This window comes from Oncorhynchus mykiss, chromosome 12, assembly GCF_057628025.1.
Source record: "Oncorhynchus mykiss isolate SJ-2025 chromosome 12, ASM5762802v1, whole genome shotgun sequence".
Lineage (NCBI taxonomy): Eukaryota > Metazoa > Chordata > Actinopteri > Salmoniformes > Salmonidae > Oncorhynchus > Oncorhynchus mykiss.
Genome location: NC_143033.1, coordinates 48,493,532 through 48,519,609, shown reverse-complemented (window position 1 = coordinate 48,519,609; position 26,078 = coordinate 48,493,532). Strand labels below are relative to the sequence as shown.

Here is a 26,078-nt window from a genome sequence, read left to right as displayed (position 1 = left end):
AAAAGTATCTTTAGTTCGCTCCTAATGTTTTTTTTCTAATGCTCCCAGACAAATGTCCTCAATAATAATAATTCAAATATCATGAAAGCCCCTTATTTCATGCAGCATATAAATAATTTATGAAATCCCCTTCTTTTTCTTGCATTTTTAAATTGAGTGTGCATAAAAAAAATTGTAATGCTGCAAGACAAATTTCCTCATCTTATTTGTTTCTCTCACCTCCTTCCCCCCATTCCTCCCCCTGCCCAACCACCCTTCCCCCCTACAAAACCTCCCCTCCCCCTCCATAGCTCACAGAGACGTCGTCCCGCTATGCCCGCAAAATTTCAGGCACTACTGCGCTGCAGGAGGCACTGAAAGAGAAACAGCAGCACATCGAGCAGCTGCTGGCCGAGAGGGACCTGGAGCGGGCTGAGGTGGCAAAAGCCACCAGCCACATCTGTGAGGTGGAGAAGGAGCTCAGTGTCCTCAAGGCCCAGCACCTGCAGGTAGGCAGTAACCTGAGTGGCAGTTTTTGTCATTGTGCCATGAAATTGCAAGCCCTCTTTTTGAACTGCTTTGGTCAGTTTTATGCGATAATATTGTGATGATTTCACTGTTTTAGGCTGAAACAGTGAGGTGATTGGTCAAATTCACAATAATTGTTGATTTTGCAAAAAAATATTATATCGCAGAATCCTGGGGGGACTGGCTTACTAGACTCAAAGCGGGGCTAAACTGTAAATAAACCATCTCTAATGCGCTTTGGTTCACCTGGAGATGTGCATTGTTCATAAACAAATCAGTCAGCAAGCTATTTCTGACGAATCAGAATCTCATGCAAGCTGAGCCTCACATTCATAAAGCCATTCAAAGCTGAATGTTATCTCTCTTTTCTAGACAAGGTGCATGCTAGTTTTTGCATTGCCCAGTCCCCTTTTTGGGTGGAGATTTCATTTACGGAGCAATGGAATAATATGAAAAATCCGCCCATCCAGGGCACTGGTGATGCAAAACTAACGTGGCCAAGGAAAGCAAGTCCAGCGCTCTCAACCAATCAGTATTTATAGCGGAAACAGAGAGGGTCTTGGCCTTTGGCTAGCCATACCTACGTTTATGTCTCCAACCATGCTGTCAAAGGCACACAGCTAGGAAATAAGCTAGCATTTATTTCACTAGAAAGTTGCTAAATGCATGCCAGACAAAGCTTCTCTTGTGCGTTCTTCACGATTAAACAGTCACCGTGGGTGACTCTTTAAAGAGCGCCTCAACCAGAAAAAAAACTAGTGTTTAAATCATGTGGCAGTAAAGAGGAAAGGAGGCAACATCAAAATCCTACTACGGCAAAGGGAGGCTTACTGGATATCGTATCTAAAACATTGACCCCTAGTGGTCAGAATATTGACTGATCTCATGCCCTTCTAATGAACAAAAAAAATGTTTTGAACCATTTCTATTGAAGGTTTGACATGGGTGATTTTAAATCGCAGCATAAATGGCCATGGACAGTGTAGACAGCATACCAGCTGTTGATATACAAATCCCTGTGATGACGTCAAGCAACACTTTCAACATGTCATCCCAAGAAAATCATACGGTCCAGACAGCTTCAGCAGGAAGGCACTCTGGGCATGCACAAACCAGCTTGCACTACCGTTCCAGAAGCTGTTCTAGCTGTCACAGGAGAGCGGGACAATTCCAGACTTATGGAAAAAGTTGCTGATTGTCCCAGTACCTAAAAACACCAGGCCAAAAGAAAATAACGACTTACGCCCTGTAGCCCTGACATCTGTACCTATGAAAACAAAAAAACAGTATTTCTGGTGTCTCATCCCAACTAGATCCAAACCAATTTGAATACCGCGCCTCCAGGCGTGTTGATGATGAGTTACTGGACAAGCTGAACATCATATATGAACACTTAGAACAGGCAAACAGCCTAGTGAAAATTGTATTCATTGACTTCAGTGGTGGACAAGCTTTTCAATTTGTGTGTCAACTCTCTACTGATCAAGCGGATCAACAGTTTCCTTGTGTGAATTGTACCTAACAAGTGAATTTCAACTCTGCCATCCCCACATCTAGAACGGTGAATACGGGAGCATCACAAGGGTGGGTACTTTCACCGATCCTGTACGCACTGTGAACGAACGATGGCCAAGCCTCTGAGCCAGCCCACACATTCTTTAAATATGTAGATGACACCGCTCTTATGGGTTTTTCCACCCAAACCAAGGTTTTGACAGAGATTACTGTCAAATTCGTCCAGTGGTACGCAATTCGTCCAGTGGTGCGCAGATAACTTTCTTGAAATAAACGTTAAGAAAACAAGAGATTGAAATTGATTTTTAGAAGGAATGAAACTGCACTATCCCCTACGAAGTTCAATTGGGAATCCGTCGATAGAGTGATCACGTATAGATATCTGGGAATCGAAATAGATGAACTGAAATTCAATGACTGTATCCTTGCAAAGAGATAGAAACTGCCACATACAATGTTTTTTTTACACAAACTGAACCATTTTAATGTTGATTGCCATATCCTACAACTGTTTTATAAATCTGTCCTGCAGAGTGCGCTGTCCTTTGGTCTGACATGCGTCTTTGGAAACATACGAGCACAAGACCATGTCAAGCTTCAGCGCTTGATCAAGACGGTGGGAAGGATAATTGATATAGACCAATAATCAGCCACCAGTCTGTACACAAAACCTATTCACCAAAAACTTGAAAGCATTTTACAGAACAGTACCCATCCCCTTCACTCAAAACTCAGTCGCAGCAGCCGTAAAAGTGGAAAGAGACTTCTTTAAGACCACCAGTGGCGCTTTTATAGCTCAATCTAATTCGTGCTGATAAAAAAAAAATCCATAGCTCTAACGGACACATGCTCAAACCCGCACACTTTTGACAGACTTAAACATCTGCAAATTATCGAGATATCAAAGTGTCACCAACATAAACCTAAACAATAGGCCTATAGCAAATGTAGCATATGGCACACATTTTTCAAATGCAATTAGCACTTTTCGGTAGTGCTCAAAGCATGCAATTCCCGAGAGCAGCATTTATTTTTCATCTCGAAGCATTGAGCCCAATCAGTGCTCCATGACAACAAAATCATAAACAACAGTGTAGTAACAGAGTTGGCTAGTCCTTAGTTTTTGTGTTATGCTCATGTAAAACAATTTGGCTAATCTATATTTCCATATTTCCTAGTCACTTGAAGATCCAGGGGTATTAAATATATTGGAATGACCGACAATCTGACACTTGTTTTTTTAAATGTAAAGATATAGCCTAATCATATTATAATCTGTAGTAGAAAGGCATGGGTAAGAAGAAGCCTCCATAACCAATCCAAATAGAAACATCAATCATCCATTTATGGCCAGCTATGTAAACTCTAACATTGACTTATCCTGCAATATGTCGTTAAATTTGTTATATTCATTTTGGCTCTGCTAATGCTTCTTATTAAGCAAGTTGACATTTATTGAGATGAGTCTTGTCCTTGAGGCAGAACCGAGCGATTTCCGCTAGATGGGCCACCTGCAAAATTGGCTATATTGTAAAAATGTATGAAATAAGACACTTGCTTTTTGGTCTTAATTTAAAGTTAGGCCTTAGGGTTAGCAGTGTGGTTCGTTATGTTATGACTGTGGCTGTGCCAGCTAGTGGCCAATCTGCAGAGCAGCCTCCAAAACAATATTTGTGATGAAAAACACTAACCTGCGCCCCTTAAAGGGAAAGTCATCGAAAACTTTATTATCCCACCAGGGGGAAATGAATTTGCTTGTGTGCTTAAAAAGACAGTATATAAAAACAGAACAATACACAATCAAATTAATTTGAAAGTGTAATAGCCTACACATTTACAGTGAAAGTACAATATGCTGTACACTCACGTGACCAATAGACTATCCATTGTGTATATCAGTTGAAGTCGTAAGTGTACATACACTTAGGTTGGAGTCATTAAAACGAGTTTTTCAATTGTTCAATCACAATTGTAAATGAGAACTTGTTCTCAACTTGTCTACCTGGTTAAATAAAGGTGAAATAAAAGATAAAAAAATAAATGATGGTAATTAGCCATAAAAGCCGTTGGGCCGTGCAAGGACAGTGGTGACAGTGTGGCTACCTCCAAAATAGCACCACATTCCCTATATAGTGCACTTGAGTGTGAACATGTCGTGTGCAGTGAAAAGGGGCATTTGAATTGGCACCATATCCCCTATATAGTGCACTACATAGGGAATAGGTTGTCATTATACAGATGTAGGATCTTAAATTGATCACTCTTTTGTTGCTGAGAATGTTTTTGCACAGCAGGAAATGCAAACTTGTAGTGTATTCAAGATTTAAAAAGGCTTCTAAGGTTTGCAATTTCCACATCAAAATATATCAAGCCCTACAAAAAAATGCCATTAATTATAATCCACATAATAATTCACATTTCCTGTTGCTGAAGGACTATTTTCCTGCTGTAAATAACTGGCTCAAATTAAGATCCTACATCTGTAGTTGCATGCTGTCACGGTCACTGCAGACTACACACTCACACCAGCCAAATCAGCAGCACCCACTCTATGACTCAACCAGGGAAATGTCCTAATATGTCATCCCAATGAGTCTGCAGATGTTGATGAGTCACACTATGACAGGGCTCTTGACTGAATTAAGAGAAAAGCAACTGCATATCTGTCAGACAAATTAATCTGTTAGATATGGAAGTTGACAACATATAGGGCTGGTTTCCCAGCCAGTTTAAGCCTAATCCAAGACTAAAAAGCATTCTCAATGGTGATTATCCACTGAAATAATGTTATTGTAGTAGTGTGTGCTGTACATCATTGGAACTGACTGACACACACAAACACACACTTGCAGGAAAGCATATCTAATGTGCTCTGGTTCGCCCCGGGGTGAGTGATTTGAGTGATTCTCCATTGAAATAGTTGTTTTAGTCCAGGACTAAAATGTATCTGTGTCTGGGGTTGTTCCATGTCATATATATATATATATATATATATATATACATACCTTTATTTAACATTTCAGCAAGCCATGATACCAACCATCTCAGATTGTTCTGAAATCGTTTCTGTAGTTAAAAACAGATAAGATAAGTATTACGGAAACATTTTGTTGGAATATAATTTGATCTCTGAGAAATTAAGCTAATTGATTGCACCCAAATTGGCCATTTTAATTGATAGCATACAATAATTATTAATAATATAATATTCAATTATAGTACCTAACATCCAAAGTTTTTTTTAACGATGAGTAAGACAAATAAATGGACAAAAGCCAACCACAGACCCTCCACACCCCACACCAATCCCACCCCAACAACCAGTATATACAGTGCATTCGGAAAGTATTCAGACCCCTTCACTTTTTCCACATTTTGCTACGTTAACACCTTATAATAACATGTATTAAATAAAAAAAATCCTCATCAATCTACACACAATACCCCATAATGACAAAGTGAAAACAGGTTTTTATTATTTACAAAAGCATTCAGACCATTTGCTATGAGACTTGAAATTGAGCTCAGGTGAATCCTATTTCCATTGATCATCCTTGAGATATTTCTACAGCTTGTTTTGAGAACACCTGTGGTAATTTCAATTGATTGGACACAATTTGGAAAGGCACACACCTGTCTATACAAGGTCCCATAGTTGACAGTGCATGTCAGAGCAAAAACTAAGCCGTGATGTCAAAGGAATTGTCCTTAAGAGTACTGAGACAGGATTGTGTTGAGGCACAGATCTGGGGAGGGTTACCAAAACATTTCTGCAGCATTGAAAGTCTCCAAGAACACAGTGGCCTCCATCATTCCTAAATGGAAGAAGTTAAGAACCACCAAGACTCTTCCTAGAGCTGGCCACCCTGCCAAACTGAACAATCAGGAGAGAAGGGCCTTGGTCAGGGAGGTTATCAAGAACCTGATGGTCACTTTGACAGAGCTCCAGAGTTCCTCTGTGGAGATGGGAGCACCTTCCAGAAGGACAACCATCTCTGCAGCAATCCACCAATCGGGTCTTTATGGTAGTGGCCAGACGGAAGCCGCTCCTCAGTAAAAGGCACATGACAGCCCACTTGGAGTTTGCCAGAAGGCACCTAAAGGACTCTCAGACCATGAGAAACAAGATTCTCTGGTCTACGGTGAAGCATAGCGGTGGCAGCATCATGCTGTGGGGATGTTTTTCAGCGGCAGGGACTGGGAGACTAGTTACAATTGAGGCAAAGATGAACGGAGCAAAGTACAGAGAGATCCTTGATAAAAACCTGCTCCAGAGCGCTCAGGACTTCAGACAGGGGCGAAGGTTCACCTTCCAACAGGACAACGAACCTAAGCACACATGCAAGACAACACAGGAGTGACTTCGTGACAAGTCTCTGAATTTCCTTGAGTGGCCCAGCCAGAGCCTGGACTTGAACCCGATCGAACATCTCTGGAGAGATGTGAAAATACAAACTTTTTTCTCCTAATAGCAGGAACAGCACCATGTAGTGGTCAGAACCTGGTAACATTAGGATGTTGGATGGGACACACCAAATTCACTGAGAATACATAACATAGGATGAAGAAACAAAATTCAGCGCCACAGCTCCATACTACTTGTCAGACAGATTTTGAAAATGTGTAACTCATTGTTAGAAAAAGGTTTGGTCCTTCTATAAGAATCCTATAAATTAAAAGTGATGATTTGGGTGCAATCAATTAGCTTAATTCAGAGATCACATTATATTTCATCAAAATAATGTTGCAGGAATGCTAATCTTATATGTTCCTAACAACAGAAACGATTTCAGAACAATCTGAGATGGCGGCTGTCGAAAATCTTCTTTCTTGTGCTTTTTATTAAGGTGGAACGACCCTCTGGGAAACTGCCCCTTATTGTGTAATCTACACAAAGAAATACACTCAACTTGACAAATGAAAACATGATTCATCCATCAATGTTTCTTTTCATTGTACACTTCACTGTACATGTAAACCAGGCCTAAATTAGTATGGGTAAGTGTACTTACTGAGAACGTGTCAAAGCACTCAGTGATAGCATGGTATAGCTCATCCCTGATATGTTTTTTTCTCTGATTACAGTATGTCACAGAGACTGAAAGCAACCTCCAGCAAGTCAAAACTCTGTTGGCAAGCACTCAGAAGGACAAAGTAGAGCTGGCCAATCAGCTTGAAGAAGAGAAAAGGTACAGTGTCAGGGATTTCTATGGAATGATTCATTTGTGGCACAAAAATATATAAATACTAAATTGCTCAGAGCAATTGAATATATATATATATATATATATAGATAGTGAGCGGACCAAGTAATTGGGCGTCACTCTAAAGCGGGAAGGTGGAATAAACGAGTCAGGAGTATGTTTTCTTGATTGAACACAGTTCTCTATTGAGGGCATTTGGTCAACACAAACACTCCAACATAATCAATGAAAGTCTTCCAAGGAAAAACATACATCTTCTCCAGATGAAACAGGAACACAATAGGATTAGCTTTAAACTACAACAAAAGTCACAGGATTGTCACCGGCTTAGTGGTTCTTCCTGGATAGCTCTTCTCTCTCAGTGGCCACCTTCCAGAGATAGTTTTCCCCTCTCCTTTCTGCTGGTTCCATTCTCTCTCTTATAGGGGAAGGAGAGTATGTCATTAGTACCGTCAGCTGTGCTTAATTGCCTCTGGTTACCTTGTCTCCCATGCCTTGTTGGGCTACTATCCGTGAGCCCAGCCTGCCCTCTGGTGGTCCTTCCACAATATATACATATATATATATATATATATATATAAAGTATCCACTTTCATGACAACAGGATATTACTATTGTCATTTCGGCAATTGAAACCAATGCTAAAACCTCAAGTGCGAAAATCCCCTCTATTATTCCATTTATGGTAATCAGAAGAACATTGCTAGGGCATTGTCATTTTCATATGCCCTGCTTTTAAAATACAAATTTTATTAGCTAGCTGCATTAGCCATCTTTGGTAGAACTTTCAGCTGTGAATAGAATCTATTGTTCCAGTAAAAGAGATAATATGCGTCCCAATGGCACCCTATTCCCTATATAGTAATAATGTTTTCAATAGGGTAGCCATTTGGAACGGATCCATGGTTGTCGGTGCTGTGATCAGACCTGTGCCAAATACATATGTCAAACACTTTCACATACTTAAAGTGCGCTTCATTTAACCTGACCAGTTTTCAGGGTGGGAGTATTTAGCACTTTTGGGACTATTCCATTGCACAGGGCAAGCTCAGTCAAGTGTACCTCAAGTGATTTAATTGACATACTGTATGCAGTTCTTGAAATGGGACAATGCTTTCCTATACAGTGTACTGAGTCCGACTCCTCTAATTTTCTACTGCTGGAGTACTGGCACCTTTTATGATGAGTATGGTCACCCAAAATGAGTACCCACACCTATTTAATTCTACTTCATGCACTGTCCGTATGTATTTTGAACCAGGTGTGGTACTGTGTAGCTCAGTTGTTAAGAGCATGGCGCTAGATACGCCAAGGTCAGGGGTTCATTCCCCACAGGGCTCAAATATGCATGTCAAAAATGTATGCAGTCACTGTACTGTAAATTGTTTTAGAAACCATTTGTTGGGTCGTGATGCTCTTCTGTGGCACTTCCCTGACACCTTGTGGCCGACGTATTATTACAGGAAAGTGGAAGACCTTCAGTTCAGAGTGGAGGAAGAGTCAATCACCAAAGGAGACCTTGAGGTATTTATCTACCGTTTGGTAAAAAGCTTAGATCAACAATAGTTTGATAAACATGTTTTGAAGGTATGAGAATGTGTGTTTTATAAGATTACTTTAGCAAAAGTGATCGAATTTTGCTCTTTCTATAGTGTAATGTGAAAGTTATTGAGTAGTAGGCTGGTAGCGATCGACACTATGATGCTCAGTTAGGTTAGAGTGACCAAAAGCCTGTGCCAAACATATAGTGATTAAAACAAGAAGTGAGAAAGATAGACAGGGACGTTTCACATTTTCAATGTTTAGGGGCGGCAGGTAGCCAAGTGGTTAATTAATAGCCTTGGGCCAGTAACGGAAAAGTCACTGGTTTGAATCCCTGAGCTGACGAGGTGAAAAATCTGACTAATATGCCCTTAAGCAAGGCACTTAATCCTAATGACTCAAATGTAAATGTCTATCCTCTTCCAATCTATTGACAACTGTTACAGAAAATCCCATGTGATGTGTATTTTTCACACAGCCTCTTCAATCTTTACAGGTTTCTGTGTCTTGTCTTTTTTTCTACCTCTGGTCTCTCTCCGTTCTCTTTTCCTCTCTGTAGACTCAGACGAAATTGGAGCATGCCCGTTTTCGGCAGCTTGAGCAGAATCTGTTCCTCGAAAAGTCGAGAGCAGAAAAGCTTCAGAAAGAATTAGAGGTGAATTGGGTAACTGATAGCCCATCCTAGAGCCCCTGCCTGTATCCATTTTCCTTTGCGCTTCTCCCCTGTATCATTTGTTTTGGTTGCTGTGGGACTTGCAGCACAAATCCTTATCATTCCTGCCCTGCACCTGTCTCCAAACTCAGTCACTCATACAGAAAATCCTGTCAGTTACGTCATCAAACGGCATAGACTACAATCAGAATTGGATGCCATTGCCCTGATTTATTTACCAATGCCAGGAATGCTCTGTACAGATATTAGGTTTCATGTTGAGAGAAACAAATTTCAAGCCTGACGACTCACACTAAACTCTTCCGCTATTCTGTCGTTGCGAAATACTTTAGTCTGAGACTGCCATCATTGAAGTTGTTTGTGGTGACGTGGGGCATTGTACAAAACAAAGGAATTTCACCAATCAGAGTATCAAAGCCAATGACGGATTTTCAAACCGCCACTTTACCTACGTGTGTTCTGGCTCTGACCCAACCCATAGGTTTCTGGACCAATCAGAAATCCCCAAATGTGTTCGCATTCGGTGATGGGTCAGAGAGGTACTCAGATCCAGACTCATTGCGGATAAGAAACGAATGTCTGTGGACGTGGTATAGCGTTTGGCCGGAACAAGGAGTTTGAGTAGTCAGGCAAACAAATTGCACAAGTGTAACCTGAATTGATTATTTCATTAATGAATGAACAATTGGCCTCACATCCAATAGAAAACCTCTCTATCGCGTCTCAAATGACACCGTATTGCCTATATCATGCACTACTTCTGACAAGAGCCATATGTGCTCTATGGGGAATAGTGTGCCAGACACAGCCTCTATCTATTTCTCTCTTGGCTCTCAGCTCTATTTCTCTTGGCTCTCTTTCCTCGTTCCTTTTGTCGCCCACTCACAAAAATCTTTTTTGAGTTCGCAGGGTGCAATGCTGGAGCGATTGTCAGCTGTAGTCGGCGTCGTTTCCACTGTTGATGTCGTAACTTTGCGTTAGTTTATAAGGAGGTTAAATTGGTGGCATAATATTAGAATTAGCACCAATGCGAAACTTCCATTAAGTTCTGCTGAGGACCAAAATATTGCCTTATACAGTTATGTACAGATATATACTGTCACACAATCATTTTGTGGTGAAACACACTTAGCACATTTGGGTCATGAATGTTATATAGCGCTACAAATATACTGATTTTACCTACAGGGAAGACGCAGACTTGATGCAGCACCCTTGAGGTTGGGTAAGAGAACCAAGGTGAAACAAAATGGACTCGTCGTTTCGTTCAGCTATCTAAACTGTTTGATTCCCAGTTGTCTATTTTTGACGACGTTGATCTTGCGAAGTCAATCTTGCCTTTTTCTTGAACTTAATTATTATCTCAATGCTATTAGGGAACTTTTTGATAACTACTTTTCCTAGAAACCTATCAACTGTAGTGTTGATTTTGCCTCAATGGTCTGTATTAACATACTATGCACTCCGTGTCATTATGTCTGCTCTGCCAAACATGGAGTTCTGTCATTTTAATTGGATGTTTGAAAATGTCACATTTTAATTGCTATGTGTGGTCCTAGTGATTGCCTATCTATGTGTAGTGTTATGTCTGGGGGTTTCTGTGTGGGCTTTGTGCATCTGCCTGGCTTCTTTAGTGACAAAATAGCAAAGAATGGCTTGCTTTCTTCTGATTAGGTTGTAATGCACCTGCTGATTTTAAAAGCTCAACTTGTTTTTGATGCCTGCGAGCAAAGCATTTACTCAAACCAAGGGATTTCCACTGTAATGCTGAGCAGTCTGCTGGCCCAGCTTGTACGCTCATATGATTCTCAATAGGCCTCTTTTCCTGGGCCTGCATGCTGTAATCAAGTATTTTATTTGGACGCTTGGTGCTTGAAAGATGCCATCCTGTTTCAGGCAAGACGTCATCCCCGTTACAGGACTGACACTATCCGGTCATTCTGTTACGGGAACGATACTCCTGACAGTTTCAGTAATGACTCAAACCACATTAAGGCACTGACGGTCTCTCTCTCTCTCTCTCACTCTGCCTCCACAGCAAAGCACAGTTGAGGAGCAGAGCCGCGTCATACAGCTGGAGGATGAACTGGCTCTGCGTCGGGCCGAGATCGAGGAGCTCCAGGTCCGGCTCCGGGATGCGGCCAAGGACGGGGACTCCACCCAGGGGCCGGTGGCCCAGTCGGAAAACATTCTGCTCCGAGAGCAGCTCCTGACGGCAGGCCGGGAGCACCACAAGGAGAGCAGCCAGCTGAGGGAGAAGTACGAGGCTGCAGTGGCAACGGGCCAGGAGGAGACAGACAAACTGAAAGCCACGGTGGACAAACAGAGCCAGGAGATCATTGAGCTGAAGCAGAAAGTCCATCAGGCCTCTACAGAGAACATGGAGATGATGGACAACTGGAAGGTGAGAGGCACTATTCTCAGAACATAAAGGGAATTAAATTACTCATTTGGAGATGTAGGTCTCTCTCTCTCTCTCTCTCTCTAATCTTCTATCCCTCTCCTCAAGGTCAAGCTGGACACCCTGGTCAACGACCACCAGCGTTCCCTTGAGGACCTGAAGGCCTCGCTGTCCAGCGGCTCGGCCAAAGGCCAGGAGCAGGAGCCCCAGGAGCTGAGGACCACACTGGAGAGCCTGCGCATGGAGCACCAGCTGGAGCTGGAGAATCTCAAGGCCAGGCATGAGATCGAGGCAGCCATGCTGGCCAAGGAGCGTGACGGTCTGCGCTCACGCCTGCAGGATGCCAAGGGCCAGCTGGTCGAGAACAGCCAGAACTGGAATAGCCAGGCCCAGACGAAGGCCAGGAGTGACCAGCAGGCCCTGGAGCTGAGGGAGGTCTGGGAGAAGTTCCAGAAGGCCCAGCTGAGGGTGGGCGAGCTGGAGAGGCTGCAGGGCGAGCAGGACGGCGCCCGAGACAAGCTCCAGGAGCGCTTGGAGCTGGCTGAGAAGAAGATGGTGGACTACAAGGCCCTGCAGAAGGCCGAGGCCCAGAGTAGACAGGAGCTCTACAGCCTGGAGGAGAAACTGAGGGTGACTGAGAACCGGCTGCAGGCGGTGCAGGATGACCACCACATGCCACAGGATGCCAACGTGAGTCCTCCGGGGGGATAACTGTGTTAGCATTGGTTGTATATGCTATGCTGTGCTCCAGATGAGAGTCCTGTGACCCAACTATAAAATGCACTAAGGTTGCGTTTAGAGCGCTAAAGGGCGCTAATGTCCTTATTCATGTGATATAATACTAGCTTTCTAGAAACATTCTTTACACAAGTAAGTCAAATACTTCCACATGATATCCATGCTTTTCTAGTTCCTTGTGTGTTTCCATATCTTGTCCTTCAATAAACAAATAAAGCAATGAGTTGTCATGGATTTTAACTCTCAATTTTGTCTCCCTCTCAGGTTATAGAAAATAATGACATCTTGGAGGAAAAGATAAAGCTAAAACAGAATGTTGAAGGTATCGTAAATGTTAACCTGGCTAATTAAATTGTATTGTTACTGTAAACATATGTTTAGGAAAATGAGGATCGTTTTAAATACCCTTAATGTCCAACCGCTGTTATAGTAAAGCATTTCACATGTCAGACCTCTGCAGGCTTTTGATTGTACTTTGAGAACCTTGCATACCGTAAAACTTCAGTTATTGGAATCATCCGTTTTTATTCCCAGTAAGAAACTGCTAGCCCTTGGCTGCTAACAGCTGAGAACTGCTAGCTAATTGGCATGCACAAAACAGTCAACATTGGGTGTAAAGACAGAAATTGAGAAGGGTCTATCTGCAGACTGTGTTTACTAGATGCTGCACCCACTTACTTTATGCCACGCCAACTGCCATTGAGGCTGTTAGCTATCTAGCAGCCTCCCAAGTGGTGCAGAGGTCTAAGGCACTGCATCTCAGTGCTAGAGGCGTCACTACAGACCCTGGTTCGATTCCAGGCTGTATCACAACCGGCCGTGATTGGGAGTCCCATAGGGCAGAGCACAATTGGCCCAGCGTCGTTAGGGTTTGGCCGGGGTAGGCCGTCATTGTAAATAATAATTTGTTCTTAACTGACTTGCCTGATTAAATAAAAGTTTATAAAAAATAAATCTAGGACACCGGCACACAGTGTCCTTCGCCCCCCCCCTGCTAAACACTGCTTTCCCACAGTTATTTTAACTTTACAGCAAAGAGTTGGGTTGGCTACACTAGCTACGTACTTCCCTCGCCGTAAAGTTAACAGAACTGCTGCCGCAGAATTTAGTGGGTGCGGCATGTAGTAACCACAGTCTGCAGATAGACATTGCAGAAATCGTCCGATCGTCCTCGTGGTAAAAGTAAGAACTGACGAAAATGCACAGTCAAAGAGGAGAATAATTATTCTGTCAAGAGGCATACTAAAACAAAACAAACTTGACACAGTGTGTGAAGGATAACACATTAGTGAAGGAAATGAAGAAATTCATTAAAATCCTGGAAGTGAATGCTAGAATTAAACAAAATGTACTATGCAAATGAGCAAAAGCTGTATGCGTTAAGGAAATAGAAGCCTTTCTCTAATAAGCGCCTGTTGTGTTCATTGATTTAAGCAAATAAACGCCCAGGCTTTTAATTGAAGTTTTACGGTAGTTAGATTCCAAGGCTTTTGACCAACGGTGGTTTTACGTTTCTTTCAGAAACTATGGAGAATCTGACCAAAAGAGAAAGAGAGGTCTCTACTCTCACATCACATGTCGATGCCCTCAAATCACAGATAACTGGTAAATGATACTGCTACGACTACGATATGTTGCGTAAAAGGTGAAAAGAGACTCCGCACACTGATGAAGACCTCATGGGAGCATAGAATATAGTGTGTGGAGTATATCTCCACCTCTTATTGAACATTCTTTGATATCCAGAACCAATTCAAGTCAATAGATGTGTGTATGAATGTAATCTTTTTTTCTATTTATTGTATTTTGCACTCCATGAATGTCTTCACAAATACGACACATTCATTCTCTATCAACTTCATGCACAGTATTTGATTGCCTGAGAACATTTACTCTGTAAGGGCGTTCGTCTGTAGGAGGAAGAGAAGCGGACCAAAGCGCAGCGTGGTGGTTGTTCATATTTTAATAAATCACTACACATGAACAAACTAACGAAAACAAGAAATGTGAGAACGCAAAACAGTCCTATCCTGTGACGACAAACACAGTGACAGGAACAATCACCCCCAAACACACAGTGAAACCCAGGCTACCTAAGTATGATTCTCAATCAGAGACAACTAATGACACCTGCCTCTGATTGAGAACCATACTAGGCCGAAAACATAGAAATGCCCCAAAACATAGAAAAACAAACAGACTGCCCACCCAACTCACGCCCTGACCATACTAAATAAATACAAAACAACAGAAATAGAGGTCAGAACGTGACAGTACCCCCCCCCAAAGGTGCGGACTCCGGCCGCAAAACCTTGACCTATAGGGGAGGGTCTGGGTGGGCGTCTGTCCGCGGTGGCGGCTCTGGCGCGGGACGCGGACCCCACTTCACCATTGTCTTAGTCCGCCTTATTGTCCGCCTCCCTGGCTTACTCACCATGGCCACCCCTCTCAATGACCCCACTGGACAGAGGGGCTGCTCGGGACAGAGGGGCAGCTCGGGACAGAGGGGCGATAGCAGCTCGGGACAGAGGGGCGATAGCAGCTCGGGACAGAGGGGCGATGGCAGCTGCTCGGGACAGAGGGGCGATGGCAGCTGCTCGGGACAGAGGGGCAGCTGCTCGGGACAGAGGGGCAGCTGCTCGGGACAGAGGGGCAGCTGCTCGGGACAGAGGGGCAGCTGCTCGGGACAGAGGGGCAGCTGCTCGGGACAGAGGGACAGCTGCTCGGGACAGCTGCTCGGGACAGAGGGGCGGCAGCAGCTTGGGACAGAGGGGCGACAGCTGCTCTGGACAGAGGGGCAGCTGCTCGGGCGGCCCCTGGCTGACTGACGGCACTGGCGGCCCCTGGCTTACTGGCGGCCCCTGGCTTACTGGCGGCACTGGCGGCCCCTGGCTGACTGGCGGCACTGGCGGCCCCTGGCTGACTGGCGGCACTGGCGGCCCCTGGCTGACTGGCGGCACCTGGCTTACTGGCGGCACTGGCGGCCCCTGGCTGACTGGCGGCACTGGCGGCCCCTGGCTGACTGGCGGCACTGGCGGCCCCTGGCTGACTGGCGGCCCCTGGCTGACTGGCGGCACTGGCGGCCCCTGGCTGACGGGCGGCACTGGCGGCTCCTGGCAGACGGGCGGCACTGGCGGCTCCTGGCAGACGGGCGGCACTGGCGGCTCCTGGCAGACGGGCGGCACTGGCGGCTCCTGGCAGACGGGCGGCACTGGCGGCTCCGGGCAGACGGGCGGCGCTGGCGGCGCTGGGCAGACGGGCGGCGCTGGCGGCGCTGGGCAGACGGGCGGCGCTGGCGGCGCTGGGCAGACGGGCGGCGCTGGGCAGACGGGCGGCGCTGGGCAGACGGGCGGCGCTGGGCAGACGGGCGGCGCTGGGCAGACGGGCGGCGCTGGGCAGACGGGCGGCACTGGCGGCGCTGGGCAGACGGGCGGCACTGGCGGCGCTGGAGAGGAGGAAGGCTCTGGAACCGCCGGACTGACGGGCGGCACTGGCGGCGCTGGGCAGACGGGCGGCGTTGGCGGCGCTGGGCTGACGAGCGGCACTGGCGGCGCTGGAGAGGAGGAAGGCTCTGGAAGCGCTGGAGAGGAGAGAGCCCCTGCAAGGATGGGCCGGAGAGACAGCCTGGTACGGGGAGCTGCCACCGGAGGGCTGGTGCGTGGAGGTGGTGACGGATAGACCGGACCGTGAAGGCGTACTGGAGATCTTGAGAGCAGGGCTGGCACCAACCGCCCTGGCTGGATCTTCACCCTAGCCCGGCAGATGTGGGGAGCTGGGATGTAGCGCACCGGGCTAAGCACGCGTACTGGGGACACCGTGCGCACAACTGCATAACACGGTGCCTGACCAGCACCACGCCCGCCACAGTTAGCACTGCTAGGAGCACTGTAGTGCTGAGATGGCACAGGACGTGCAAGGCTAGGGAGATGCACAGGAGGCCTGGTGCGTGAGGCTGGCACAGTCTTCACCAGACCCCTCGCTCGTACCTCAGGATGCGTATGGAAAGCTGACCCCGGTGCCATTAAATCCCTGACACGCTCCGTCGGGCGAATGTCGTGCCTCATGCACCAAACCAGCAAGTCCCTCATATCACTCTCCTCCAATTTCCCCATTAACTCCTTCACAGTCTCTGCTTCGCTCACCTCCAACACCAGCTCTGGTTCTGAGCTCCTCCTTGGCTCCTCACGATAAACGGGGGGAGTTGGCTCAGGTCTGACTCCTGACTCTGCCACACTCCCCCTGTGCCCCCCCCCAAGAAATTTTTGGGGGTGACTCTCGGGCTTCCATCCGCTCTGCCGTGCTAGTTCCTCATAATGCCGCCTCTCTGCTTTTGCTGCCTCCAGCTCGGCCTTGGGGCGGCAATATTCTCCTGGCTCTGCCCATGGTCCTTTCCCGTCTAGAATCTCCTCCCAAGTCCATCTCTCCAAGTAGTGCAGCCTCTCCCACTGCTGCTTCTGCCGCTGCTGCTGTTGCTCCTGCTGCACCAGTCGCTTCTCCTGCTGCTGCTGTTGCTGCAGCCTCTGTTTACCACGCCGCTTGGTCCTTGGTGGGTGGGTGATTCTGTAAGGGCGTTCGTCTGTAGGAGGAAGAGAAGCGGACCAAAGCGCAGCGTGGTGGTTGTTCATATTTTAATAAATCACTACACATGAACAAACTAACGAAAACAAGAAATGTGAGAACGCAAAACAGTCCTATCCTGTGACGACAAACACAGTGACAGGAACAATCACCCCCAAACACACAGTGAAACCCAGGCTACCTAAGTATGATTCTCAATCAGAGACAACTAATGACACCTGCCTCTGATTGAGAACCATACTAGGCCGAAAACATAGAAATGCCCCAAAACATAGAAAAACAAACATAGACTGCCCACCCAACTCACGCCCTGACCATACTAAATAAATACAAAACAACAGAAATAGAGGTCAGAACGTAACATACTCTCAAATATATTGCATGAAAAAAAAGTAAAGTAATGAAATGATAAAACTAAATTCATTAATAATAAAACAATTGAATAATAAAATAAAACATTTCACTGACTGTCGACTGAATATACATATCCTTTTTTTTAACAAAAATATAAACGCAACATGTAAAGTGTTGGTCTTATGTTTCATGAGCTGAAATAAAAGATCTCAGAAATTTTCCATACGCACAAAAAATGTTTGCCAAGATAATCCATCCACCTGCCACATATGGCATATCAAGAAGCTGATTAAACAGCATGATCATTACACAGCTGCACCTTGTGCTGGGGACAGTAAAAGGCCACTCTAAAATGTGAAGTTTTGTCACACAACAAAGTGCCACAGTTTTGAGGGAATGTGCAATTGGCATGGTGACTGCAGGAATGTCCAACAAAGCTGTTGACAGAGAATTTAATGTTCTACCATAAGCCTCCTCCAACGTCATTTTAGAGAATTTGGCAGTATGTTCAATCGGCCTCACAACGACAGTATGGAGTTGTGTGGGAGAGCAGTTTGGTGATGTCAACGTTGTGAACAGAGTGCCCCATGGTGGCAGTGGGGTTATGGTATGGGCAGGCATAAGCTACGGACGACAAACACAATTGCATTTTATCGATAGCAATTTGAATGCACAGAGATGCAGTGATGAGATCCTGAGGCCAGTTGTCGTGCCATTCATCCACCGCCATCACCTCATGTTTCAGCATGATAATGCATAGCCCCATGTCGTAAGGATCTGTACACAATTTCTGGAAGCTGAAAATGTCCCCGTTTTTCCAAGGCCTGCATACTTACCGTGTACAACAGCGTGTTCCATTTCAGCCAATATGGAGCACAGCCATTGAAGAGGATTGGGACAACATTTCACAGGACACAATCAATAGCCTGATCAACTTTATGCAAAGGAGATGTGTAGCGCTGAATGTGGCAAACGGTGGTAACACCAGATACTGACTGGTTTTCTGATACACGCACCTACCTTTTTTTAAGATACCTGTGACCAGCAGATGCATATCTGTATTCCCAGTCATGTGAAATCCATAGTTTAGGGCCTAATACATTTATTTCAAATGACTGATTTCCTTATATGAACTGTAACTCAGTAAAATCTTTGAAATTGTTGCACTTTGCGTTTATATTTTTGTTCAGTGTATATATATTTAAAGTGCCGACATTGCAGTACTTGTTGGTCCAAACCAAACATTTAACTCTAAATCCTTCTCAAACTTCTTTTTGTCCACCAGCCTTGGAGGGCAAAGTTCGCTTGGGTGAGAAGAAGGGCGATGCCCTGGTCAAGGAGAAGATGCGCCTGGAGGCCGACCTTGAGTGCATGACCAAGAAGTCCCATGATGCATCGGGACAGCTGGTTGTCATTAGCCAGGAGCTACTGAAGAAGGAGAGGTCATTTAATGACGAGAGAAAGAGGGAACACTATTGATTTTACACCACAGCTCAGTATTTTCCCTTTGAAATATGGAATAAAACATGGCAGCCCACCCAAAGCTACAAGATATAGCTTACATTCATCTGAAGGAGATTAGATGTTTGCTAATGCACTTGTATGAAACTGTCCCCCGTCTTTACACATACAGTATTTTGTGCTAGAGTCATGCATTTTCAAAGACTGACAAAACAGTCGCAACTCGTCTTTGTGATATGCAGTCACTAGACGTATGCTAGACATCTGTTTTATGAGGATCAATCCACCTCAGTTAAGGTAATGGAGAAAATTAGCCTGATTAAAAGTAGGCCTAAAAGGCCTTTTCACCCCTCAAGTCATTGCATTGTCATAGCTGAGAAAGTGTCCCATTCCTCAGTCTAAGGCATTTAGGGAGATTACGCACAGCGCTTAGGCCTGGAAATATAAGCAAACATTTATTGAAAGGACAACAGCACAACATTATGTATCTCAGTGACTCTTAGGGCACCTAAGTTTGCAGTATTTGACTGTGTCAACTGCCTTTCATAGAGAAAAACAAATATGCCATGTATCATAGATAGTTTTGGGTCATTGATAGTGAAACAACCCTGAATCTAGCCTGGGTGCCAGTCTCTTTCTGCTCTCTTGCCAACTCTGGGGAATTGTCATGCAAATGACACAATTGGAGTTGGCAAGAGCACAATCAGGTCTAGGACCAGGCTACCCTGAATCAGGAAGGCAAGGGTAAATCTTAACGGTACTCTTTGTTGTATCGTCCCCTTGTGTCAGGAGTCTGAACGAGTTAAGGGTGTTACTGCTGGATTCCCCTCGCCACTCGCCCGGCCTGGACCGAGACCTGAGCCGAGAGGTGCACAAGGCTGAGTGGAGGGTGAAGGAGCAGAAACTCCAGGATGACATCAAGACCCTGAGAGACAAACTGCTCCTGCTGGTGAGAGGGGAGGGGCTGGGAGATGTCAATCACAGTGCTGGCTACTCATCCCATCGTGTGTCCATCAACTTAGGGTTGTATTCACTAGTAACCAAACGGGAGTAAACAGGCTGAAACGAGGAGGAATGCTTGTTTTCTTTGTTAAACGTTTTGCTATGGTGTGTACTAATCAATGTGACATAGTTTGTTGTGTTCCCACAAAGATGAACTCTGGTCTAGAAGTACAAAAGCTCAACGTGATTAAAATTATAAATGTTCCATGTTTCTTATTTAAAGTGGATACAGTATTTGGCTATTATTTCATTAATGTCTGTATCCTATATGATTTAAAATATGTTTGACTCTGTGTATTCATATCAAAGGCAGACCTAGCAATGACAGATGTAGCCCTCCACATTTGTCCAGCAATGGATTGAATAACTAAACAGGGTTGTGTTCATTAGGGCCAACAACTATAAAAGTCAAAGTAGTCTTCCTGTTAAAGTCTGTTTTCTTTATTTTAGTGCCTAATGAACACCCAGTTGATCCCTATGCTTTATGTGTGTGTTCTCAGGGCAGGGAGAGGGGCTCGTCCTCAGATCACAGGCGCTACTCTATGCTGGACCCGTCGACCCTGGACTCGGAGGTGACACTTCTGCGCCAGCGGCTCATGAGCACAGAGGAGGCTCTGAGGGGAGCCCTGGAGCACAACCAGGAAGTGGACCAGCTGGTGCAGGCCATGCGCACGCACCCAGACAAGAGCGAGGTAAACTAGAACAGGACCACCTCTAGCTAGCACTTGTTTTGCCTTTCTGGGACAGATTTTGCTTTATAGTGACTATTTTGAAGTAGGGTCTACTTGCAATGACTGTGATTGTTTTTCCCTATTAAACTTAGTTTTTATCCAGAGCGACTTACAGTCACCCTAATTTAATGTAATATAAGCTACAGTTGCAGGCACTAAAAGTTAGGCCGTGTCATGGTTTTGGCAGAACAATTCCCACAATGTGTGTGCAACTAAATGTGACACTCTATCATCTCCAAGTGGTGTAAAATACATATGAAAAATACATTAAAGTATTACTTAAGTCTGGGGTTTTTTTTCTCGGTATCTGTACTTTACTATTGACATTTTTGACAACTTTTACTCCACTATATTCTGAAAGAAAATAATGTACTTTTTACTCCATACATTTTCCCTAACACCCAAAAGTACTTGTTACATTTCGAATGCTTAGCAGGACAGGGAAATGGTCCAATTCAGAGCATCCCTGATCATCCTTACTGCCTCTGATCTCATGGGCTCACTAAACACAAATGCTTCGTTTGTAAATTATGTCTGAGGGTTGGAGTGTTCCCCTGGCTATATGTAAATTTAAAAAACAGGAACATCGTGTCATCTGGTTTGCTTAATATAAGTAATTAGAAATTATTCATATTTTTCCTTTTGATACTTAAGTACATTAAGCAATTACATTTACTTTAAACCCAAGTATTTTACTGGGTGACTTTCCTTTAACATGAGTTGTTTTCTATTAAGGTAACGTTACTTTTACTCAAGTATGATAATTGGGTACTTTTTCCACTACTGTCATCTCCTTGCGATAGTTTGTCACAGAAACCTTTACCCACAATGGTAACATGAGTTTGATTGGCAAATGTTTAAAAATACGTGTTTCTTGAACAGCAAACAGTGTATGTACCATGTAACAAAGTACTAACAACACTGCAATTACACTGTACTTGCCTTTGTAACAACCACATAAATACATGGTTTCAGTGTAATTTAATATAAAGTGGTACCGTTACAAAAGTCAGGATATATGAGTTTGAATAGTGTAAATGCACGCTTCTTTCATGATTCTCTTTCAGGTGCATGGTGGTGCAAATTCAGCCAATGGAATTCATCAACAGAATTCGTCCTTTACTCAAGATGTAGGTATTAATTCATCATAATAGCACATCAATCACACATGTTGTATGTCATATCAATTACATGTATCTTAACTCTATAGATCAGTTAGTTACTCACTGTCTAGAGATTTACTAAATGCCATTATTGCCATTCTCACAATGAGTTGCATAAATACAACATTGACAGCCGGTTTACCTAACACAGATAAAGACTATTTCTAGACTTAAAAGCATGCTCAATAGAGAATCTCCATTTAAAATGCTTTTTCTTCTAAAACAAGGCATAATCTGCCCTAAATTAACACTCTGACTGATATGTATTTGACACATTATTTGAGCTTCTTCAATTTGATGGCTTGCTCCCCAGGAACAACACTGATATAGGAGAAGAAGAGCTCATCTTGAATTGGGGAAATACAGAGGTACATTTTAAAAGAAGAAGTCAGTATGACTTGGGACTAGCACGCCACTGGACTCCAGACAACATTTCCTGTTTACAGTTACTACCAAAACAATGTCTCTCTATCTCAATATGTACATTCATCTGTTGCAAAAAAGAAAAACACCCATTAGCCAAACTTAAGACAGCTTGAAGATACTGTAAAATAGTTGACAGAGGTGAAGAATTATAGGTATGACTTTTGAAAACTGATACATACCCTGCCTACATACCCAAGGATGGTATTGGACATTTGGGCATGAGATAACCTTTTATCTTAGTTTATTAGAGATCGTGACCCTATGAGCCTTGAAGGATGAATTGGGACTCCAGAGAATGAAATGACTCTGGTGTCTGATTGAAAACAAAGATTAAGAATTTGGCCTCAATCCATCACTTTTTGTTTTATTTATTTGCCACACTTATTTTTTTTTAATCCTTCTTAGATTACTGTAGCTGATTTGACCAGTGACGTTCCATTTGCTTCATAGCGAACATGCTCGTAGTGAACATGTGAATGAAACGGGGATGCTGCTGGATTTAAGCTGATGTTGTATCTACATGTGAATATAGCTGCATTATCTGAAACCTGTGCATACTGTAATTGTGTATTTAGTCAACTGAACCAATGCAACTTGGTGCCGTGTGTGCACCAAATAGCTATCAGTTTAATGGTTTACTCATTTTAACTAAGTAATCCTTAATTCCACTGTGGCTTTACTGGATAGTGGGAAACCATACCACTTTGTAGTGTTTTCATACACGTGAGGGGAAAAAAATTAAAAAAGAAAGTCTTAACTTCCTATTGTTGATCATTTATCTAAAGAAAGTTCAACCTAGATCAATGCCTTGGGATCACTTTGTCCTTTGATTCGAGTAGGCCACTAAACGGCTGTTTGGAGCACAATGCAAACAATGGAACATTCAAAGGTTGTGTCCCAAATGGCACTCTATGACCAATATAGTGCACTACTTTTGACCAGAAAAGTAGTGAACTATATAGGGAATAGAGTGCCATTAGGGATGGAGGCCTACTGTAACTGCTTCCTCCATTCTGGATGATCCCTCCCTTCTGGATGTAAACAACTAATCACAATGTACAGAATTGATACGTTACGGTCTTCCAAATGTTATTATCTCCATTGAACAAGCCAACAGGGAGATTCTAAATGCAGTCCATTACTGTATTCTTGGGAGATTAGATGATATTCTGGCTGCGTCTCGAATGGCACCCTAATTTCCTACGTACAGTGAGCTCCAAAAGTATTGGGACAGTGACAAATGTTTTGTTGTTTTGGCTCTATACTCCAGCACTTTGGATTTGAAATGATACAATAACTATGAGATTAAAGTGAAGACTGTCAGCTTTAATTTGACGGTATTTTCTTTTCTTATCGGGTGAACCATTTAGAAATTACAGCACCTTTTGTACATAGTCCCCCCATTTTAAGGGACCATAGGTATTGGGACAAATTCACTTATGTGCATTAAAGTAGTAAAATGTTAAGTATTATCGCAGTGCTAGAGGCGTCACTACAGATCCGGGTTCGATCCCGGGCTGTATCGCAACCGGCCGTGATCGGGAGTCCCATAGGGTGACGCACAATTGGCCCAGTGTCGTCTGGGTTAGGGGAGGGTTTGGCTGGGGGAGCTTTACTTGGCTCATCGCGCTCTAGTAACTCCTTGTGGTGGACCGGGCACCTGCAGGCTGACCTCGGTTATCAATTGAACCTTGTTTCCTCCGACGCATTGGTGCGGCTGGCTTCCGGGTTAAGCGGGCGGGTGTTAAGATTCGTGGTTAGGCGGGCCATGTTTCGGAGGACCCCTGATTGGACCTTCGCCTTCCGAGCCCATTGGGGAGTTGCAGTGATGAGACAATGTCGAAATTGGGGAGAAAGGGGGGTAAAATACAACAACAACAAAAAATTGTAAGAATAATATTAATAATAAGTTCAGTATTTGGTCCCATATTCATAGCATGCAATGACTACATCAAGCTTGTGAATCTACAAATTTGTTAGATGCATTTGCTGTTTTATTGTTTCAGATTGTTTTGTGTCATTTTGGAGTCAATTTTATTGTAAATAAGAATAGAATATGTTTCTAAACACTTCTACATGAATATGGAATAGCTAATCCTGAATGAATTGTGAATAATGATGAGTGATAAAGTTAAACGTACAAATATCATACCCCCAAGACATGCTAACGTCTCACCATAACAATAACAGGGGAGGTTAGCATTTTTGGGGGGTATGATATTTATGCCTCTAACTTTTTCCCTCATCATTATTCATGAATCAATCAGGAGGATCCGTAATCATGGTAGCATCCAGATTAGTGTAGAAGTGTTTAGAAACATATTATATTCTTATTTACAATAAAAATGACAATACATTATCTACCATTAATTTCTATTGGGCACAAAATAATCTGAAACACAACTAAAACAAACAGCAAATGCATCCAACAAATGTGTAGAGTCACAAGCTTGATGTAGTGATTGCATGCTATGAATATGGGACCAAATACTAAACTTTTGACTACTTTAATACACATATCGGTCAATTTGTCCCAATTATTTTGGTCCCCTAAAAATCGGGGTTCTATGTACAAAAAGTGCTGTAATTTATAAAAGGTTCACCCGATATGGATGAAAATACCTTCAAATTAAAGCTGACAGTCTGCACTCAAACCCGTAGACATTGTATAAATTCAAATCCAAAGTGCTGGAGTACAGATCCAAAACAACAACAAAAAATGGTCACTGTCCCAATACTTTTGGAGCTCACTGTGTATTGTGCGCTACTTTTGGCCAGGGCTCTACCCCTGGTCTAAAGTAGTGCACCATTTTGAATGCAGACTCTGTCTTTGGGAGAACATTATTTTGATGTGACTAATGTGGAATGTAAGACTTGGGGATTGACATTTCATGGGCAAAGTGTAGGGCTGGCCTCTGGTCAGTGAAACTGAAGCTACAAATTGTCATTGGATATTGTATATGGCCTTTTTCAGATAGGAAACACTTCGTACCCTTAATGCTGTAATGATTTCTGAGATTGAGTCATTAAATGTTAACAATGTGGGCAAAGGATTATGGTGTTTTATTTCATGTGGACATATTTTCTGACGTGTTAAGCATTTATTAATGTCGTGTGCAGACTACGTACTGAGCAGCTGACCAATTACGTAAGGCTTTAGCTCTGGGTTAACTGAGATTAGGCCTTTATTGAACACCCATTTAAAATTTTCTCACTCACAAATAAATCCTGTTTGTAGTTTTCTTACCTGCTGGACATGGGCACACACACACACACACACACACACACACACACACACACACACACACACACACACACACACACACAGCTCCCACTGGTGACTAATGGTGTCACAATAAACATTTGGCTCAGTTGTGGAAGTGATGTATCCTTCATGGGAAATTTGCCATGATAGAGGTTGTGAAGCCCAAAAAAGTGCAGCAAGAAATGTTGTGAAGGTGTTCAGAAATGTACTTCTAGAAGTGGGACCAGACAGAGTACAATACTGTACTCAAACACTAGGGGCAAAGTAGGCTGCTATTCATGATTTATGCACTTGGCCAATGTCACCAAGGATATGAAGTGAGCTAGATCACATGCAAAGGGGCAGTTTGGGCACTGCTCAGGTGGCTGACCAAAATAGTTCACAATTCAACTCTTGATGATATACAGAGGTAAAGTATTATCATATTACATGTTGAAATTGTATATTTTAGGTGTTCCTTTTTCACTATAGTTGAGTCAATTCTAAAAAACATCTAAATTAATTGACCAAATAATACA

At 43.6% G+C, this 26,078-nt stretch overlaps 2 protein-coding genes across 15 annotated transcripts in view; both read left to right on the top strand.

Annotated features, from left to right (window-relative positions):
- The window catches only part of LOC110537702 (CAP-Gly domain-containing linker protein 2), a 79,252-nt gene extending 53,904 nt beyond the window's left edge, over positions 1 to 25,348 (top strand). For 2 of the 11 annotated variants that reach the window (XM_021623953.3, XM_090192623.1), the window contains 13 exons: positions 291 to 488; positions 7,108 to 7,211; positions 8,690 to 8,750; positions 10,630 to 10,680; positions 11,480 to 11,845; positions 11,951 to 12,532; positions 12,845 to 12,902; positions 14,102 to 14,185; positions 18,798 to 18,954; positions 19,763 to 19,922; positions 20,476 to 20,667; positions 21,774 to 21,836; positions 22,183 to 25,348. In XM_021623953.3, the coding sequence (XP_021479628.2) occupies positions 291 to 488; positions 7,108 to 7,211; positions 8,690 to 8,750; positions 10,630 to 10,680; positions 11,480 to 11,845; positions 11,951 to 12,532; positions 12,845 to 12,902; positions 14,102 to 14,185; positions 18,798 to 18,954; positions 19,763 to 19,922; positions 20,476 to 20,667; positions 21,774 to 21,836; positions 22,183 to 22,194 (2,088 nt within the window). In that variant the 3' untranslated portion in view covers positions 22,195 to 25,348. Of the gene's footprint in view, positions 1 to 290; positions 489 to 7,107; positions 7,212 to 8,689; positions 8,751 to 9,327; positions 9,433 to 10,629; positions 10,681 to 11,479; positions 11,846 to 11,950; positions 12,533 to 12,844; positions 12,903 to 14,101; positions 14,186 to 18,797; positions 18,955 to 19,762; positions 19,923 to 20,475; positions 20,668 to 21,773; positions 21,858 to 22,182 lie in introns of those variants that run through there. The other 9 variants (XM_021623954.3, XM_090192625.1, XM_090192619.1 and 6 more) reach the window with 6 other exon arrangements.
- A 486-nt stretch (positions 25,349 to 25,834) lies between these two features.
- LOC110537701 (general transcription factor II-I repeat domain-containing protein 1) overlaps positions 25,835 to 26,078 on the top strand; it is a 48,357-nt gene continuing 48,113 nt past the window's right edge. For 2 of the 4 annotated variants that reach the window (XM_090192602.1, XM_021623945.3), the window contains exon 1: positions 25,835 to 25,969. The gene's annotated coding sequence lies outside the window, so the exon portion shown is untranslated. The remainder of the gene's footprint in view (positions 25,970 to 26,078) is intronic. The other 2 variants (XM_090192616.1, XM_090192614.1) reach the window with 1 other exon arrangement.